The sequence below is a fragment of the Pseudomyrmex gracilis genome, unplaced genomic scaffold (assembly GCF_002006095.1).
Source record: "Pseudomyrmex gracilis isolate BER0280 unplaced genomic scaffold, ASM200609v1 scaffold_49, whole genome shotgun sequence".
Taxonomy (NCBI): Eukaryota; Metazoa; Arthropoda; class Insecta; order Hymenoptera; family Formicidae; genus Pseudomyrmex; species Pseudomyrmex gracilis.
This window is the reverse complement of record NW_018020633.1, coordinates 219,621-238,187: the sequence shown is the minus strand read 5'-3', so window position 1 is coordinate 238,187 and position 18,567 is coordinate 219,621. Positions and strand designations below refer to the sequence as shown.

General features: G+C 43.3%; 1 protein-coding gene across 5 annotated transcripts in view; it reads left to right on the top strand.

Annotated features, from left to right (window-relative positions):
* The window catches only part of LOC109853498 (homeobox protein cut), a 125,750-nt gene extending 109,560 nt beyond the window's left edge, over positions 1–16,190 (top strand). For 2 of the 5 annotated variants that reach the window (XM_020425680.1, XM_020425679.1), the window contains exons 4-9: positions 350–668; positions 2,623–3,855; positions 10,946–11,294; positions 11,766–12,432; positions 12,517–12,790; positions 13,131–16,190. In XM_020425680.1, the coding sequence (XP_020281269.1) occupies positions 350–668; positions 2,623–3,855; positions 10,946–11,294; positions 11,766–12,432; positions 12,517–12,790; positions 13,131–14,818 (4,530 nt within the window). In that variant the 3' untranslated portion in view covers positions 14,819–16,190. The remainder of the gene's footprint in view (positions 1–349; positions 669–2,622; positions 3,856–10,945; positions 11,295–11,765; positions 12,433–12,516; positions 12,791–13,130) is intronic. The other 3 variants (XM_020425683.1, XM_020425681.1, XM_020425682.1) reach the window with 3 other exon arrangements.
* The last annotated feature ends 2,377 nt before the right edge of the window (positions 16,191–18,567 follow it).

The following is an 18,567-nucleotide window of genomic DNA, read 5'->3' as shown; positions in this document are numbered from 1 at the left end:
GGAGGAGGGAAAAGCTCGTAAATGTGATTCTATATTTGCGTCGATGATAATGTAGTTACGTTCCATCTCCATTTAATCGCTTCGAGTCGATTTCCTGATGAGCGATGCGAAAGTACTCGGCGATATTTCAGGAAGTAGCAATTCTTGTGATTTATATCGCGCGATGTCTCCCTTAATGCGGGGAATTTTATCGCCGGTATCGTTCAATAAACATAACGAACGCGAGATATCGCGAATGCGTTAGAGACTATTAACATTTAAGATTTTAAACTGATTTACTCGTTATCGATTTGTAATTTGTGCGAATACAATTCTGTTACTTCATAGAGACGATGTTGTTGTTTTGCAGATCAACCAGTTGGTTGAAGAGGTGTCTAGGCTACAGCAGAACCTGCAACGCCTTCAGGAACAAAGTGCGCAAGCAACAGTGCGACTTGAGGAGGAACTCGAAGTGCGGAGGCAACACATCAACAGACTGGAAAGTAAATTGGAGCGGCAGAGGGATTACGACGACCTAAAGCGCGAAATCAGTGTACTGAGATCGGTCGACCTCTCGCAGATACCAACCGGTGAGCCCGGAAAAAGTTTGGAACATCTTCTTATGGAACGCTTCAAGGCGCTCCAGCAAGCCGAGAACCTGAAATCCTCTAATACGCCCGAAGCACTCGGTAAGTGAACTAAGTATTTTTTACATTATTTTAAGTCATTGTATATTAAAAATACATAAGGCACTTAATTTTAGGATGTAGGAAAAATCGAATTGAGAAATATGTAAAATATAAAATTACAAAATTGATTGTATGATTCCAAGCGTTGTTCAATTTTAATTGAACTGTCAATTAATAGCGAAAAAAATTAATTATTTTTAATATAAGGCAATCAAAATTATACAAATTAATTGTATCAGGAATATACATAGAGTAAAAAGAAAAGCCATGTGTTTATTTAAAGAAATATGCTCATGTGCTAAGAATTCATTTGAATTGTAAGAAATAGAAATTCGGAAAGTTTAAAAAAAAAAAAATAAATAAACAGAAACTAACGAGGTGTCAGTAGGCCGGTTACACCTCGACAATCTCGCTTCTGATTTTTGCGCTACCGCTCTGATCTTCGGTCCCGACTCTCTCTTCGAGGCTCCGTCGACGGGCTTTATCATCGAGTAACAATGAAAAGGACACGAGTCACGCAACGCGGACGCAAGAACGCTTCCATAGAATAAACGAGGGATGACTGAAGGAGCTTATCGGAAAAGAAAACAACAAAAATAACCCTGCTTGCCATTGTGTTCGCACTTTTCTCTGACTCTCTCTGACTCTCTTTCTCTTTTTCTTTTTCTCTCTTTCTTTCTTTATCTTTTTTAATTTTCCTCTGTGTCTTTTACTTTCCTCTTAACTTTCTTTGTCTCTTCTCTTTCTCTGTTCTTTCTATCTTCATTACTCTTGTCTGCATCTTTCTCTCTCTTTCTCTCTCTCTCTCTCTTTCTCTCTCTCATATACATACTTCATTTCTCCAAACCTTCGCTGCTTAGGCTGCACTTTTTTCGAGCCACTCTAATACGTATATTCGCGTGGAAAGTACTAACGCAACAGAACACACGTTAACCCTCCACCTTCCCTCCCCCAATAGGCCCGTTCTCTGTCCTTTACCGAATATTCCAAAAGTTCTTCCCTCTTGCCCGCGTAGAGGGCCCTCTAAAGCGTCCCTCCCTCCATCTGTACACTGGGAAACGCAAACTTCGTGCACGCAAATTTGTGGACGATATTCGCAATATTTGCCCGGGCCGAGCCATTGTTTCGAGGACAGAGTTTATTATGAATCGATCCAAGCTGACAGAGAGAGTGCGCGATGAGAGGAGATGAGAAAGAGACATTCTGTATATGCTGAGAGCCAGAGAGATACTGCAACGTGTCACCCCTTCTGAATCAAACCGTCCGAATCTACCCTTTTACGTCGTCGTCACTCGCGGTCCTATATACATATATATATATATGTTTTCGATCTCTCCCCTCTCTACCTCCTTCAATAATAACGGAGTAAGAGTACCGTTTCCACATGGAAATTCCAAGCAATTAAACATCCCGTACGTCAAGATTATGTGGTAATACAATCAAGTCCTTTTAGAATCCAGTCTGAATGTAGAGAAAGACATAAAACTTCTCGTACAGTCATCTGCTACATTCCGTTTTCTAATGTTCGCGACAGCTGCGTCGCAAAACAAAAACCGTCTTATTCGACGCGACAGTGGCGCAATTTTTTCTCCCAGACGCATCATCGCGACGAACGCGAAAATGGACGTCTCCTTACGTTCACAATTTCTTTCCGGACAATCGACAACGTCTCCACAGTCTTCCTCTCGTTGGCGTCCACGTCGTTCCTCGTTTGCACACTCAAGCGTGGATTAGGACCCGACGAAGCGTCGAAAAAGAGAGTCTCGGTCATCTGTGTCGTCTCGGAAGATCAAGAGAGCTGAAATTACCGCTCGATTTTTCGCACTCCAATAATGACAGCGAATTGATGATCAGAACGGGAAACAACATTACTGATCCTCATCGCGAGTCGAAGTTTAGGTTGAGTTTCATGTACGCGTGCTGACGGGTTCCCTTGTGTTTTTGGTGGTTGCAGGTGGATTATCGTCACCCCTGCAGCGCGCCTCGACCGCCTCACCCCACGGGGTTGGAGGTGTACCACCTACGTCCCATGTGTCCTCCCAACAACCACCGCCACCGCCTCCGACGGCAACCTCCCTCCCTCCGCGTTCCACTCCAACGCCTTCTTCGGCCTCTTCGACAACTTCAAACCTTCTCTTCCCGCCACCTCTTCAAAACGTCGAGACCTTTGGCTCATTCCTTGGTGAAGAAATCGTCGCGAATTGGAGGCGGACATTGGAAAGGTCTATCATGAGTCAGCAGCAACAGCAACAACAGCAATCGCAGCAGCAGCAACAACAACAACAGCCACAGCCATCCCAATTAAGCCAGTTAACTCAACAGCAACAGCAGTTGCAACAGACCCAACCGCACATGGGTCTTCATCCGCCATCAACGCCAAGTAGTTTAAATCACCTGCCATCGCCGGGTGCGGATCCGTCGTCCACTTCGAATACTCCTGCAAAGTCGAATACGCCTATAAGCACGGCTCCTCTGAGTAATTTAGACGTCACTGAGAAAGCTCCAACACCGGTATCGGGACATGAGACGCCAGCACCTCCAACACCATCCTCCACAACCGCCTTAACATCACCGCCGAGCTTCCAACCACCTACGTCGATGGTGGAAACCAATACTCCTTCGGCTTCCATCAACGGCGGCGGTCTCACACCTGGTGTTCCGAGCGCACCTCCTCCGAAAAGCCCGGCCGATCAGGAATCATGTCACAACAATAACAACAGCCACCATCTAGCGAACAATAACATCGGTGGTCTGAGCGTTCTCGACACACTAAAAAGTCCATTTCGGTTTGACGATCGAACGTATCCGTTCCGATTCGGTGACGAGTTCGGAGCCGCTGGTATGGCCGGTCGGCTGGGCGAGTCTCTCATTCCGAAGGGTGATCCCATGGAGGCGAGACTGCAAGAGATGTTACGTCACAATATGGACAAGTACGCCTCGCAAAATCTCGATACTCTTCACATAGCGAGACGAGTGCGGGAGTTGCTGTCGATACATAATATCGGACAGAGATTGTTCGCCAAATATGTTCTCGGACTGAGTCAGGGCACGGTCAGCGAGTTACTTAGCAAACCCAAACCTTGGGACAAACTGACCGAAAAAGGCCGTGACAGCTATCGGAAGATGCACGGTTGGGCTTGCGACGATAACGCTGTAATGCTGCTCAAGTCCCTCATCCCCAAGAAAGGTGAGTACCGAACATCAGTTCCAGTCTCACTCTCTTCGTTTTTTCATTTGTATTTGTTGTTTATCTCAACCGCGTACAACTTCTCGACGCGCTTCTGCGTATATCCGACACGACGAAGGCTGGATCGTCTGACGTCTCCATGTCCACGAAGACGGACGAGACATCGTAATTACACACGTTGCTGCCACATTGTAGCGAACACATACGTGACTATATCGTGATTAATTTCGCTTCCTTCTACGCCCCGTAAGCGCGATAAAGCGCATTTACGGTAAAGTTCAGCACGATCGTTTAAAGATGCACGATCGAAAGTTAGCCGTCTTAAGTGTGTAATTACGTTTAACATTCTTTACCTAATTATTCACATGTTGATAACACCAAACGGCAGCTATTCCCACAACAAAACGATGCGAAGTATTTTCATGATTCTTGCCTTCGCCGTCGACGACTTCGCTGTCGATTAACTTGACTCTCGAAAATTTTCCGCCTAGCACTGCCAATAATCCATCTCGCCGTATCACTAACCACCAGCTGTCAGCTAACCTCTCAGCTGCGTCTAACGCGGGGTCCGGTGGTACTTTCGTTTCTTCTAACTGCACCGCAGGAAAGGAACGCTCATGTCAAAAATCGCATCCCTCTGTACAAACGCGAAGTGCGATCGCATTTAGGAATCTGAATACGCGTTGGTGACATCGTGAGCTTTCTCGATACCAAAGGTTTATATTTATATTTAAGTGCGAGAACCGATAATATCTTATAAGTCATCTCGCGCGATAAAAGTCAATTATGTATGTATAAATTATACATCTATATCTATCTTATAGTGATCGCAGAAGTAATTCTATTATTCCATAGGCAAATGAATTTAAATTAGTTATAATACGTAGAGGAAGTTTCGCAGATGTATGTAAAAATTGTGAATTTAAAAAAAATGTTCTATCTACACACATCGTATCGTATTGTTACCGAAGCTCCATTGTGTTTCGGTATCTGATACAAAAATGTATTAATGCATATACGCTATAATTCCAGGTTTGAACAGCTATAGTCTTAATTAAATTACGCAGCTCGTTGGCATACCTTGCTATCGATTGTATGCTGCGTTTGGCAGCCATATTGTTTAGACTAATAGCTTCTGGGAATAGGAAGCCCTGGATGAGTACTGGGTAGGGGTGAGATGTATAAAGGGCTCCGCGATGTGTATAGAGAGGGGAGAAGAAAGGAAGACAAGATCCAGTGGAGAATATAGAAATTCTGAAACGCGCGCGGGTTAAGTCCGTACTTACTCGCGGAGAGACAATTACACTTTTCCGATTACAACGGAAAAATTAAATTGCATCCGCGTAAAATCCGAGTAACCGCTGGTTTATGTTGACACCATTGCGGATATTTCGTGCAAATAAATGGATCTGTTCTCTTCGGCGATAATAAAGTGAACTCTGACGTAAAATAAGTGTAACGCGTAATAAATATATTTCTTTACGCCTTTTAGTCAGAATGTGTTCTCGCGACGACGCGCGACAATACCTCATAGATACGCAATAGCGTGCAGTCTCTTCCGCTTTTTTGTAAATATTAATATCAATCGCGCAGGATGTTGACTCAATGCCATCATTTTTCCCTTCACGTCCGGTGACGAAATAAAACATGTATAAAATTTAGTCGGAGCACGACATGCGTCCCGCATCAATGGTTTGTCGGTTTCCGTCGGATCTCTCTGGTAACAACAATCACGGGACATTACAACGGATAGGACGGACTCTGCGCGTGAGAGTGAGAGAGAGAGGAGGGGAAAAGGGCGCAACAGGAATGAAGGGTTAGGGCGTTCGTAGGGCGGAGGGAGAAAACCGGTGACACAAAAACTTAGGGGATCGCAACGTTCCTCGATGTGTCAGCCGTAAAATTACAGGGAGCGAGCAACGTGTATCATCTCGCGGCAGCGTGCGAGAACGACAGTAAATCAGAATTGCAGAAATCGCCGCGCTAATGCGGTCGCCGATATCGGTCAAGTAAACAATCAAGAGAGATTATAAATAAGAAATATATAGAACTGTTGTAAAGTTACATGTACAAAAAGTTAAACTTGTTTCTTTTTGTATTTTAAAAATACAAAAGTTGTTTTACGCTGTTTATTTTGAAAGTTTATTTTATAAATCGAGCTAAAGCACCGCATTTATGTATTCTTGTATTGTAGCCAACTGAAGCGTATATATTCGCGTTACTACATGAAATAGTTTACAACTTGTAAAATAACACGAAGTGAGTTTTTTTTTTAACTTCAAAATAGTTGCGATCAGTTGGATATTAAATATATTTACTGCCGGTATTGAAAATATAGCATCATCATTAACATCCAGGAATCTTTTTAGTCGTTGAATTAATCATTCACCGTGGTCGTTTGTTCGTATGAGTCATGGCCGTGAGCTCTTTGTGATCATAACGAGAGTCCGCCGAGGTTCAATAGCATAAATATACTTGGAGTAATGTCCGAAACTTCTATAATCAGGCGTGATTTATGGGCAAAAATCGGTGGCTTTATAAAGTCTGAAAGGCACCGCCTAGCTTTGGTGGAGGTGTCGGTTAAGATAAGTTTGCGTCGAGCTAAATACCTGATCTAACGACTCATCCGCCGTGCTATGTAAACCGGCATAGACGGCGCAGCGTGTCAACCTGTCGCTGAAAGCTTTATTGTGATCTGTGAATTGACTTTGTGGTCAACTTATGTATTTATCGCTCATCTATCTGAAAACTGTTGCCATTATAACGAGCTATTGATCTCGGGATGATTTTATTTCCACGGCGCTCTCTCGCGGCGTGGGAACGTCGTTGTGTACTTTCAATGAGTATTCACACAGACAGATTAAATAAACGCATAATTACCACACGCGATGAGCGGAGAAATTTTTTTTTTGTCATCGTCAAAATTTACACACCGCTATATCGTTGACAATCGTTGTTTACGTGCAGTTTAAGAGAATTTAAATTCGGTCATCGCAGAGTTCTCGGATTCCAACGTGGTCTCTAAATCAAAGCAATATATTACACAGATATCCCTGTCAGTTGTTTAGGAAAGGTGCAAAAATCATGGAAGCTGCTAATCCCACGACAAACATATCTGGATCTTGGCCCACTATTCAGCGCGGCACGTCCAAGCGGTTTATTATTGCTCGCGGAGCGCTGCAACACAATTGATCTAAGCGCGCACCAAGAGCTACGCACAGCGAGATTACCGTAATAAACATAGTTGGTCTAGCTCCAAGTCAGTTTATTGCAGAATTTTGTTTCCTGCAGCGGTAAACGCGCGCGCGCTCGCCGGATTCTCGACGAAGACTTTTCGCGGCGCGACGACCATCATCATGAACGAAAATCATGGTTGCCTGTGATTTGCAACTGCAGCGCGAAATGTTATGGGCCGTACTTACGGTCATATAACTACAATTTCCACGCGAGCGACGGGACATTTGTGATTTTATAACTGACATAATTATTGCATTTTACGAAGAAACACATGATTATAAGCATGGTTTTTATTGTGTACCGCCTATGATCAGCAGAATTTCGAGGCAATGCAAAATATACATAGAAAGCAGTATTGAATTTAAAAAAAAAAAAAGAGAAGAATCTCCGAACGATATACTCCGACTATGAAAGTGTCTCGTCTGAGTACATTGACCCGATTCGAGATAACACTATCAAAGTACGACAAAGCGATTTCGAATGTCATATTCACATATTATTGTATCGGCGCTCGATATACGCGCGCAAATAATTAAACAAAATTTACGTAACGAAAATCAGAGGTCGTTGAAACATGAACCGATTATCGGTTTGTGTGTTTGTCCACTTGCAAATCTTCGCGTTGTAGTCTTCCGCGAGCAAGTTATTTGATATCAACGGGTGTTTACAAAAGTTAGATAAAAATCGAGATTGAAATATTGCGGTACATAAAAAAAAGTTTTCTATTGTAAAGTTTTAAGTTACATATTAACGTCTTACGAATGTGTGAAACTACATCAAATTGAAAATTAACTTAATTTTTTATTAACTCGAGTAATATGTACCGAGATAGAGAAGCTAGGCTTTAAGTTTAATTTACAAGAGAACGCGCGGCGTTCTTTGGCTTGCGCGCACTCGATTCTCCTTTAATTGCCCCTCCGTCGAGAAAGGAACCGATGCCTTGTGGCTACGAACGTCACATATCTCAATTAAACAAGCTGTACGCAACAACGTGTCTCCACCCACAAAGATAACGAGGAAAATACTTCTTATACACAGGTGCGCGCACAGGTGCACACGGACGGCTGCAAAACGCACCGCTGTATTTCACGCGAATGAGTTTCGTTCATTAAGCCTCAGCGCCTCGCCTTACGCTACGGATTTTTATCAGATTTTCTATCTTGTTTCGTATCCTTTCACATTTTGACGCCTCGATCTCGTCGCGAAATAGTATATTATACGCTTTCGAGGATTTGAAAATTTTTTCAGTTTCAGTGAACTCGCCGATGTATATTTCAGATCTTTCTTTTCTAAAACAGATATATTTCAAATCAAAACATTTGGACAATATAGTAAAGAATCGACTTATAACGCGTAAAGACACGGGTTTCCACACACGCTGTGAATACAATTTTTCACAAATCTCGCGTGCGATCACGAGTCGAAATCGCGTAGCGCTTCGGAAGCGTCGCAACTCGCACTCGCTCCCGCAACAATCGGGTGAATTTCTTAAGTCACCGTTACCTGCGGACTCCCACGAAATCGTTCTAGATTTTGCAATCAGGCCTATTGTCGGCGTTTCTCTCCCTCATATCGCGCCGCTTGTGCGCGCCCGTGTGTGCGCGGGTCGCGTCGCATGCACGTGCATGCGTCGAGACAATTTTACGGCGCGAATATAATTGCCCGCTAGTACGGTTTCCTTTCCGGCGAAACACGCACGGAGAGTGTGCGTACGCGAACATTTCCTTCTTTCGTCGTCGCGCCCATTGTGCGTCGCGATTGTTCCCCCTTTCGTCGATTCCCCGTAACCGGTCTTTGATGCCGCGACGCGATCGGGACGGCACGGCGACGACCGTGACGTTTCGCCATCATCCGCGTATATGTGAGACGAAGTGCCAAGCGAGCGGGCGCGCAATCGCTGAGAAAAGTATGGATTTTAGCGCGCAAAGCTCGTAACAATGCGCGACGTGCCGCGCGCGACCGTTGCGTAACGCAACTGGGCCATTTTCCAAGCGACTTATCGCTGCCATCGGGATTTTTCAAACCGTGGGAAATTGACGCATGCGCGGGCGATCGAAATGGCGATGAGATAGAAATCTTTCTATTATCAGGAATACACAATGTGTTCGTGCTATGTTTTCTTTCGGAATAACGCGATTTTACATGTCTTTCCTGTCATAACGCAATATCCTTGAAAACGTGATGAAATATGCTCCTAAATCTAATTTCGTTCCAAATCCGCGGACACCTGCAACGAACGCGTGTGCACTCGCGAAATACACACAACGACCGTCGCTTAAAAAAAAAAAAAAAAAAGTAGCACGCAGGTTGACTCGCGATTGAGCAAATCTGTGTGGAAAAATATGCTTCTTGTTAATTGAGAGAAACATTGTGAATTTGCAACGATACCGCTCATTGTGCCAAACACGATGAGTGGGGGATACGTATGTACATGACGAGCAAATACAATTATACTTGTTCTCGTTTGTTGCACGCGTCCCGTATAAAGTATAGCTCGCGATCACATTAATCCGATAATATTTATTGCTTTGCTATTTATTCTAGATTTTCTACGAGAAAGTTTGCAAGAGGGAGAGGATGTAGGTTCTCGAACGTATAATCAAGCTCAACGCGTACGATTTCATACACGATGCGCGTAAAGTTTTCCCACGTGATGTTGTCGAAGTATTCCGCGGAAAGGAAGATGTTAGTGACGCAAGTAACTCATCTTCTCCCATCGCGTCGCGGTTACGAACTGAGATACATTGTCAATAACTTTACGGGGAAGTGATTAATATATTTAAGTTTTAGATTTAAGTTTTCATACTCTAGAAAAGAAAACCCGAATGCCCGAATATCTCGAATATCTTAACGACAAATCCTGTTTGTGGTTTCAGACTTCGAAATTAATTTCATTACCTACTTAATTATAAATAAAACGGAATTTGCTATAAATATCGATATTGCTCACGGTACAATATATCACACAGTGCACAGTATACGATACAAAATAGGTAAGGACGCAAAATGCATTAGCCATTGAATCTGACGAGAATTGTTTTGCGATCATAGAAATAGTCAAGTAGACACCGCGCGTTTATTTTTAAATGATGAACATCTTGATGGATGAGATGTTTGCAAAGATTATGTTCTTTTCTATGATCAAAATCCGCGCCCGACTCTTCGCCATACACATCAAATCGCTCTTTTTCCCTCGCCGATTCGCGTGCGACGCTCGCGCGAGCAATCAAAGACATGATCGATGGTTCGTTCGTCTGAATCTTGCAGCGCTGATTGGTCAATTAGACGGGAAACACGTAGGAAGACTACACTCCTGCCGACGTGCAGGGGGAAGACCGCAAGGGAGAGGGTCCAGAAGAGGATATTTTAATTATCGTCGTTGAGTATACTTCGCCTTCGGATTCAGCACGCAGTTATCGATTGCGCGCTATATGTATTAATTGCTTACGAACCCGGGGAATCATCTCTCAAATATGACTCGCTGGTATAGTAGACTGGTTTATCCGCGAGCAAACAAGTTGCGCTAAAAAATGAATGTATATGCGAGATTAACCTGAAATCTCGCAATAATGAGCACCGTGTTTATACTTGCGCGTGCAGTCGTGCAATCTTGTTTGCGAATAATGTTGATACTGGAAATATATATAGCGGAACTTCATCAAAAGATATGCGAAATCAGTGATTTAGGTTGTTGCAAGCGACATCGAGACGACGCGTCGAGAAATATTTGTGTTCGTCAGTTTTTGATTTTGTTGATGTTGAACGTGATTTATGTTTTCTTATTTGTATACTATATTTCTAAGACCCACACAGACTGAGTAAGAATACACCACAAGTTGTGCCTCACCCGTAGAGTATGTTTCAGGCAAGGAGCAAGGAATGCCAGCATTCGCACGTGGGCCACAGGATGGTGGTCCGCCAGAAATGAATGACGAAAGATTGGCACATATTCTCTCGGAGTCGGGCCATATGCAAATGAGGAGTGAGCACGAGGTGTCGAACGACGCAGACAGCAAGAGTCCGAGCAGAATCGGTTGTCCGAGTCCGTTCAACAAGGACAGACTTGACAGCCAAAATAGGAGACTGAAGAAGTACGAGAACGACGACATTCCTCAGGAGAAGGTGGTGAGAATTTATCAGGAAGAACTGGCCAAACTGATGGGCAGAAGAGTGGAGGACCTTCGTCCGCGAGAGTTTTCTAGGTAAGAATCGCTAATCGTGTAAAACGTGGACTTACGTGCTTGCCAAACGTTATCGTTCGCAGTTTGATGCAAATAATACGTACACGTCTTCACCGATGCACAGTGATAACTGAAATGGATGACACATACGGCTGAAGTAATGCATTATTTACCTACATTTGTTCGGATATCGTGGCATGAAATGTCAAGTGCAAACTGCCGTTTCGTGATAAGAAAACTTTATTTGGGCGGGAGAGCTTTTCGTGTTACTTGAAATCGAGTAAAAACCTTAGATACACTTTCAAACGCGGTGTAGATTTGTATCTTGATTATAATTTAAAATGAATTTTTCACCGTGTGTGTGGTGTGTGTGTGTGTGTGTGTTTGACATGTACCTCTATAACTTCGAAGCTTGAAATTTTACCCAGTGCACGATTGCGTTATCGCGATTGATTATTATTGAGGACAGCACGCGACCTCGATTGATCGTAGTGCGATCTTTCCGCATTTTTTCAGTGGTACACAAAGTGGTCTTCAAGGTATCGAGCGTACCCAAGAAGACATTCGACTGGCCTTGGACGCTTACCACCGTGAGCTTCAAAAGCTGAACGCAGCACCAGGACAGACACCCTCGATGACTGGATTGCCAGGATTGCCCGGACTGCCAGGTTTGCTGGCGCTTCAGCAACAAGCTCTTCAGCAACATCATTTGGCCGCGAACGGCGGCGGCGGCGGCAGTGTTCAGGACTTGAGTTTAGGCAAAGTGGATCCGCGCAACAAAATGATAAACGGTGTGTCGGAAGAGGAGAAAGAGAAAATGGAAGAGGCGATGAGGCACGCAGGAAGTGCTTTCTCTCTGGTGAGACCAAAGCAGGAATCTACAGGCCCGCAATCGACGCCCGGCGGTTCCAGCGCGAGTTCACCGCTTGGCAATTCTATACTCCCTCCTGCAATGACACCTAGTGAAGAATTCTCCAGCGCGGCGGCAGCCAGTCCTCTTCAAAGGATGGCATCCATCACGAACAGTTTGATAAGCCAACCGTCCACGCCAACTCACCACTCGGCCAATCAAAGACCGTTGAAAGCTGTGCTTCCTCCAATTACGCAGCAACAATTCGATCTGTATAATAATCTTAACACCGAAGATATTGTCAAAAGGGTAAGTTTTTTTAATCACCTATCTATTACGTACAATTTATGCGATGTTCCTATCCAACGTTGCATATTTGTAATGTGTGTGCAGGTGAAAGAACAGCTGTCTCAGTATTCGATTTCACAGCGGCTATTCGGCGAGTCAGTATTGGGTTTGTCTCAGGGATCGGTATCGGACCTTCTAGCGCGTCCCAAGCCATGGCACATGCTTACCCAAAAAGGTCGCGAACCCTTCATTCGAATGAAGATGTTCCTCGAGGATGACAACGCAGTACACAAGCTGGTTGCCAGTCAATACAAGATTGCTCCGGAGAAGCTGATGAGGACCGGCGGCTACGGCGGCCTGCCTCGTAAGTTTAACTCAGGTCAATATAGATGTTTTGTTACTTTATTACCAAACGTAGTTCGGGAGCTCTGATGATCGTCAAGAACGACGTCACGATGACAATACGTTTCTTGTTACGATAAAAAGTAATTTCTGAGAACAAGCATGACATCTTCGCAAAAATAAAAATATAAACATTTTGCTTTATCATAAAATGAGTTGAGAATTGTATACATTTATTTAATTTGTATTAGAAATATAAATAAAACACAAAACTTATATGCACACATTTTGACGTCCGTATGAGATGAGCTTTCGGACTATCGACTTTTAGTTATAGTTATTGAATTTTTTTGATCGAATGTTGCATTGTGTTACAGCGTGTGGAACACCTATGAAACCTATGCCGCCGACAAAACTCGTCCAAGAGCAGTTGCAAAATGCAGCGAAGGCACAGGCTGCTGCTCAAGCGGCCGCGCAAGCAGCGGCACAACAGCATCAGCAGGAGAATCAGGTGCAACTTGGCCCGCCTCAGCAAAGTCCTCAGCATCTACAGCATCCGCAACCGCCACCACCAATGATGTTGACTCCGCCTGGACCTCATCATCCTCACACTCAACTCAGCATGCAGGAGCTCCAGAAGAAGCAACAACAACAGCAACAACAAATGTCATTGCATTCGCCGCATCATCAGATGGCGCCGTCGCCTCTTCGAAGTCTTCATCCGCACATTTCACCGAGCGTGTACGAGATGGCTGCCCTCACGCAAGATCTCGACACGCAAACGATCACCACGAAAATCAAAGAAGCGTTACTGGCCAATAATATCGGCCAGAAAATCTTCGGCGAAGCGGTTCTCGGTCTTTCGCAAGGTTCTGTCAGCGAGCTTCTGAGCAAACCGAAGCCGTGGCATATGCTTAGCATAAAAGGCCGTGAACCTTTTATCAGAATGCAGCTTTGGCTGTCAGACGCGCACAACGTCGATAGACTGCAAGCATTGAAAAACGAGCGACGAGAGGCAAACAAAAGACGACGCAGCAGTGGTCCGGGTCACGACAACAGTTCTGACACTTCGAGTAATGACACCGCTGAGTTTTATCACGCAGCGTCACCTGGTCCGGGACCCACCACCGGTAAGAAGCAACGTGTTCTCTTCTCTGAAGAACAGAAAGAAGCTCTCAGACTCGCTTTTGCCTTGGACCCGTATCCTAATGTAGCTACCATCGAATTCCTCGCCGGTGAACTCGCCCTATCCTCGAGAACAATAACGAACTGGTTTCACAATCATCGAATGAGACTGAAGCAGCAAACGCCACACGGTCAACCGGAACCACAATCGCCACGAGAACCTGGCCAGCCTTTCGATCCTGTTCAATTCAGATTACTACTGAACCAAAGACTGTTAGAGATTCAAAAAGAGAGATTGGGATTAGGAAATGTACCTTTACCTTACTCTCCATATTTCAATCCCAATCTGGCGGCCCTAGTGGGTAACGCGTTGAAGGAGCAATGCTCCGGCCTCGATCTCTCAATGAACGCTCTGAAGAGAGAACCAAATCAGGAGTTCGAGGACGAAGATGTCGAGGACGCGATGAGTAATCTAGGTAGTGAAGATTCGGAAGGTTCGGCCAGCAGTATAAAGAGAGAACCCGCGGAAACGCCGACGGCACCCGCGACAGTTAGGTCTAACAGAAGAAAACCTGCAGCACCGCAATGGGTGAATCCGGAATGGCAAGAACCAGCAAGAACAGGCGACGAAGTCATTATCAATGGTGTTTGCGTGATGCAGACGGATGATTATGGTGTGAAGAGGGAAGCCGAGGAGACCATAAGAGTCGAACCGACACCCGTTCAGGACCGGTACGAAGAGGACGCTCAGAGCGACGTCTCTTCCGTGTCCGCCAACAATGGGGCCGATCGGGACAGTCCGCTTCCCAGTCCAAAGTCTGGTCAAAATAGCCCAGTGACGTCACTCAGACCGCCGTCGGCACAACAAACGCAACAATCAACAGAAGAAAGTCCGAAGGACGTGGTAAAGCAAGAACCGGAAGAAACGTGGGATTACTAGGACAGTCTGAAACGCGAAATTCCATGGAATTATCCGTGATCTCGGTGTTTCTTCTTCGTGCAAAATTGAAAGCCAGGCAAGATTTCCGAGTGTCTCTGAAGTCATATTGTTGAAATATGCCAAAATGACGCTTTATAAAGAAAAGACGTTCTGCGAGGATCATCGGTCTAGTTAAGTTTTAAACGAGGAAACCAGTTATAGGACTCGGGTCGTGCGAGTCCTGCCTACCACGAGGGCATTATCATAGAGAGGCAGACGCGAAGTACGGGTCTAGGATGTTTCTTGGAGAATGTCATCGATAAAAAAGGAATCGGGAGGATGTCTTGGTCGAACGTTTTTAGAGAAACGATCAAAACTATGAACGGAGCTCAATCAAAAAAAGGACTTTACATTGTGACGTTTTCTACGCGGCAAGTGGTACGAGATCAGTGTCGGTGCGTGCGGATCTACGGCAAAATATCGTATCATTTTAGAAGACTGTGAAGTACAACGGGGCCGGCTGTAGGAGGACGACGGGCTCTCGTTGCAATCCGCTCGAAATTCGAGAGAGAACCCCGGCCGTTTCCGCTTTTGGATGACATTTCCCCTCGAGTGATTGGAAATATCATTCCAGAGTAGGGGAGAGACGAGCGGACTAAGATGATGCGCGGAAAACGGAGGTGGTCCGGGTTCGCTACAGTGCAATCTCCCAGTAACTAATTGTTAGATCGAATTATTATTAATTTTTAATTGTGAAGAATTGCGCGCGACGAAAAAAAACGGCCGATTAATAATTAATTGCATAATTGTGATTCATGTTATTGTTTATACTCGCCTCCCTATCTCCCCGATATAGTGAATAAGCTGTTAATGTTATATATATATACTCCTCTCCAGTTACGTATGTACCTTTTATCTCGTTTAGTTAAGACTCGATATTTCCCTCTTCTTCTTCTCTTTTCCTACTTTTCTTGCTTATCCATCTATTTATAAAAAAAAAACTGCGAGAAGAATGATCACTTACCGTTACCAATGTTATTATTATCACACTGCTCTATTATAATTTTCAAATTATAAATATTATTATTATACTATATATATATATATTATATATATAATTATCATATTATTAAATATTCTCAGTTGTCAAAGTACTGTCATGAATTTACTATTTTTACGTTGATATGTTGAACGGTAATGAGAAATGTAAAATACCAAAAAAGAAGTAAATTTATTCGTTTCACAATATGGTTATTTAAGCTTCCTTTTTCTATTTGTTGGAAACTATTAGCTGCGCTAAAACAATTGGTGATGAACATATCTCTTAATGTGATTATTTAATATGATTTTGATTATTATATTATTATTAAATATATTATTATTTTTTGTATTATTAGGCTTATACATTGCATTACCGCTATTATTATCATTATTATTATTATTGTCGTCTATTAACAATTATTATTATTTTATTACTATTATAGTTATTGTCGCGATAACAATGTGGCTTGTAAAGCCAATGTGATAGAGCTTATATTGCGATGATATGTAGAGAGAACGAAAGCGTGCGGGCGACAGACGAAACGGGACACGCTAACTGATCGAAGTGAGAGATTGCGCGAGCCCGAGACGTGCAATTTCTGGCACATGTAAATATCTGTACAGAGGAAAAGAAGGGAAGAAAAATTTCGGAATATAACGGACACAAAGATCTACATTATACGTATACACACACACACAAAAGGATACATAATACACACATGTATACACACAATCTTGTATATTTACTTACTTACACCTAAGTATCTAAATAGCGTACGAAAAATATATCCACACAGACTAACAGCGATACACATCGAGCGATTGCATGCTGTATTTTCATTTGTCGCAGTCGGCATTGCGAACTTTTAAAAATAAACTCGTGATAAAATTAGCGACGCACGATAAGGTGAGAAAAGAAAGAAAGTTTTAAAACTCCCTTTGTTTGTACTGACTACTCGCGATACGTGAAAATGCAGTGTCCAGGCAAGTATAAGAGTGACGCAAAAGGAGAACATAATAATTATGAGAATTTGCCGTAAATTATTGATGCCTATATAGGAAAAAAAAAAAAGAGAAAATTGCGCAGAAGACACTTCGAGGCAATTCATTAAAAAAAAAGAACGAAAGGACGAGCGAATGGGAGAAGAGAGTGCGTGTTATGTATGTTCGACTTAAGAGAGAGAAAGAGAGACAGTCCTCGAATTATTACGAATCAAACTAGTATATTTACCAGAATAAATTTTACTCTTCGATTAAATTCTAGTCCGCAGTTAAAAGTAAAACAAGGAAATACAAACGCGCGTGTGAATGGTATTTGCACGAGACGGAAGACGCGAGACGTGTTCGTGCGAGACGATCGCTTTAGAAGGGCATTGCTAAACGAGAAACCGGTGATTGATTGATTAATTTTTTTTTTTTTTTTTATTCCCTTCACTCCTGTTTTTTTTTTTACATTAAGTTTCTTTTGTAAGTGTTGTCATGGAACGGCGGAAGTTGACCGAATGTACATATTTATTACCTACACTCTCGTGCGATTTATAACTCGTACTAAAACCTTAACAAACGTTACTTCCGCCTGTCTGCTAGTGTGATCCGAGTCTCACCAAGTGATCTGACGAAAACTGTGAATAATCGTGACAAACAAGATCGTGTGACGAAAAGACTTCGTCGATCGCTTCCCGTCGGATGTTTTTCTATCGATGAGGCTGCGACAGAAAAAGCTCCGGATGCGAACGAACCACGTTGAAGCTGGGCAGAAAACCGAGAAGTGAACAAACGTGCGATCTCAAATCTTTGAATACCAAATTAAATTAGTTCGATCGAACATTAGTCTAATATTCAACCCTTCCGATTTTCTAATAACTTCGGGATTATAACCGGTACCAGAGGTGTATATCCAACGCGGCATCCGTGGATAATCGTCGATCCTCACCGACAGAGAGAGAGAGAGAGAAAGAGAGAGAAATCGAGAAATGAACTCGCTCTTATGAGATCTGACAGAGATATGCATCCCGCAATGTGTGCACGTCGGTGAGACGATCGGATTTTTAGCCGCGAACGCGGCGACCAACGTGTCCGATCACCCAAACGGAGATGAACGTTTTTCTGATTTATTGTATACATGTATACGCAATTACGATTGTTTTTCCTGTTCTTCATTCGCGGTGAACAAAACGCGTAGGGATTCTTTGTAGATACATGATAGCCAATAGCTTTAATTATTTAAACAGCTTTTATGTCGAGGACAAAGATCGACGACCGTTTAGGATGTACGGCGGACATGTAATATAAACGTAACGAGATACACAAATGCGTAATTGTGTGCGGATATATAATACGTGCGATTGCGTAAGCGTTATCGACAACGGAGAGAAGGAGGGAAATCATATCGTATAAACCTAATAATGAATATTTTACAACAAAGGATAATTGTAGATAGACATTCAAAAGCTGTTGAGGCCCCCGGGGAACGCGCGAAAAGGAGAGACGCGTGCACCGAAAAAAAAAATGCATGTGTGCGCGGAAACATAACGATCAAAAGAAAAGAATAAACGAACCATGAAGGACACTGTCATCCAGTAGTGAAAATAATGTATTAAAACAAAAAAAAAACAAAAAAAATACGAAGAAGGTTTACCTAAAGTAATAGTTTATTGATTTGTATTTCATTTCGAACTGTATTATAGCTTAAAAGAAAAGAGTATCCTGTACATTGCATAAACACACGA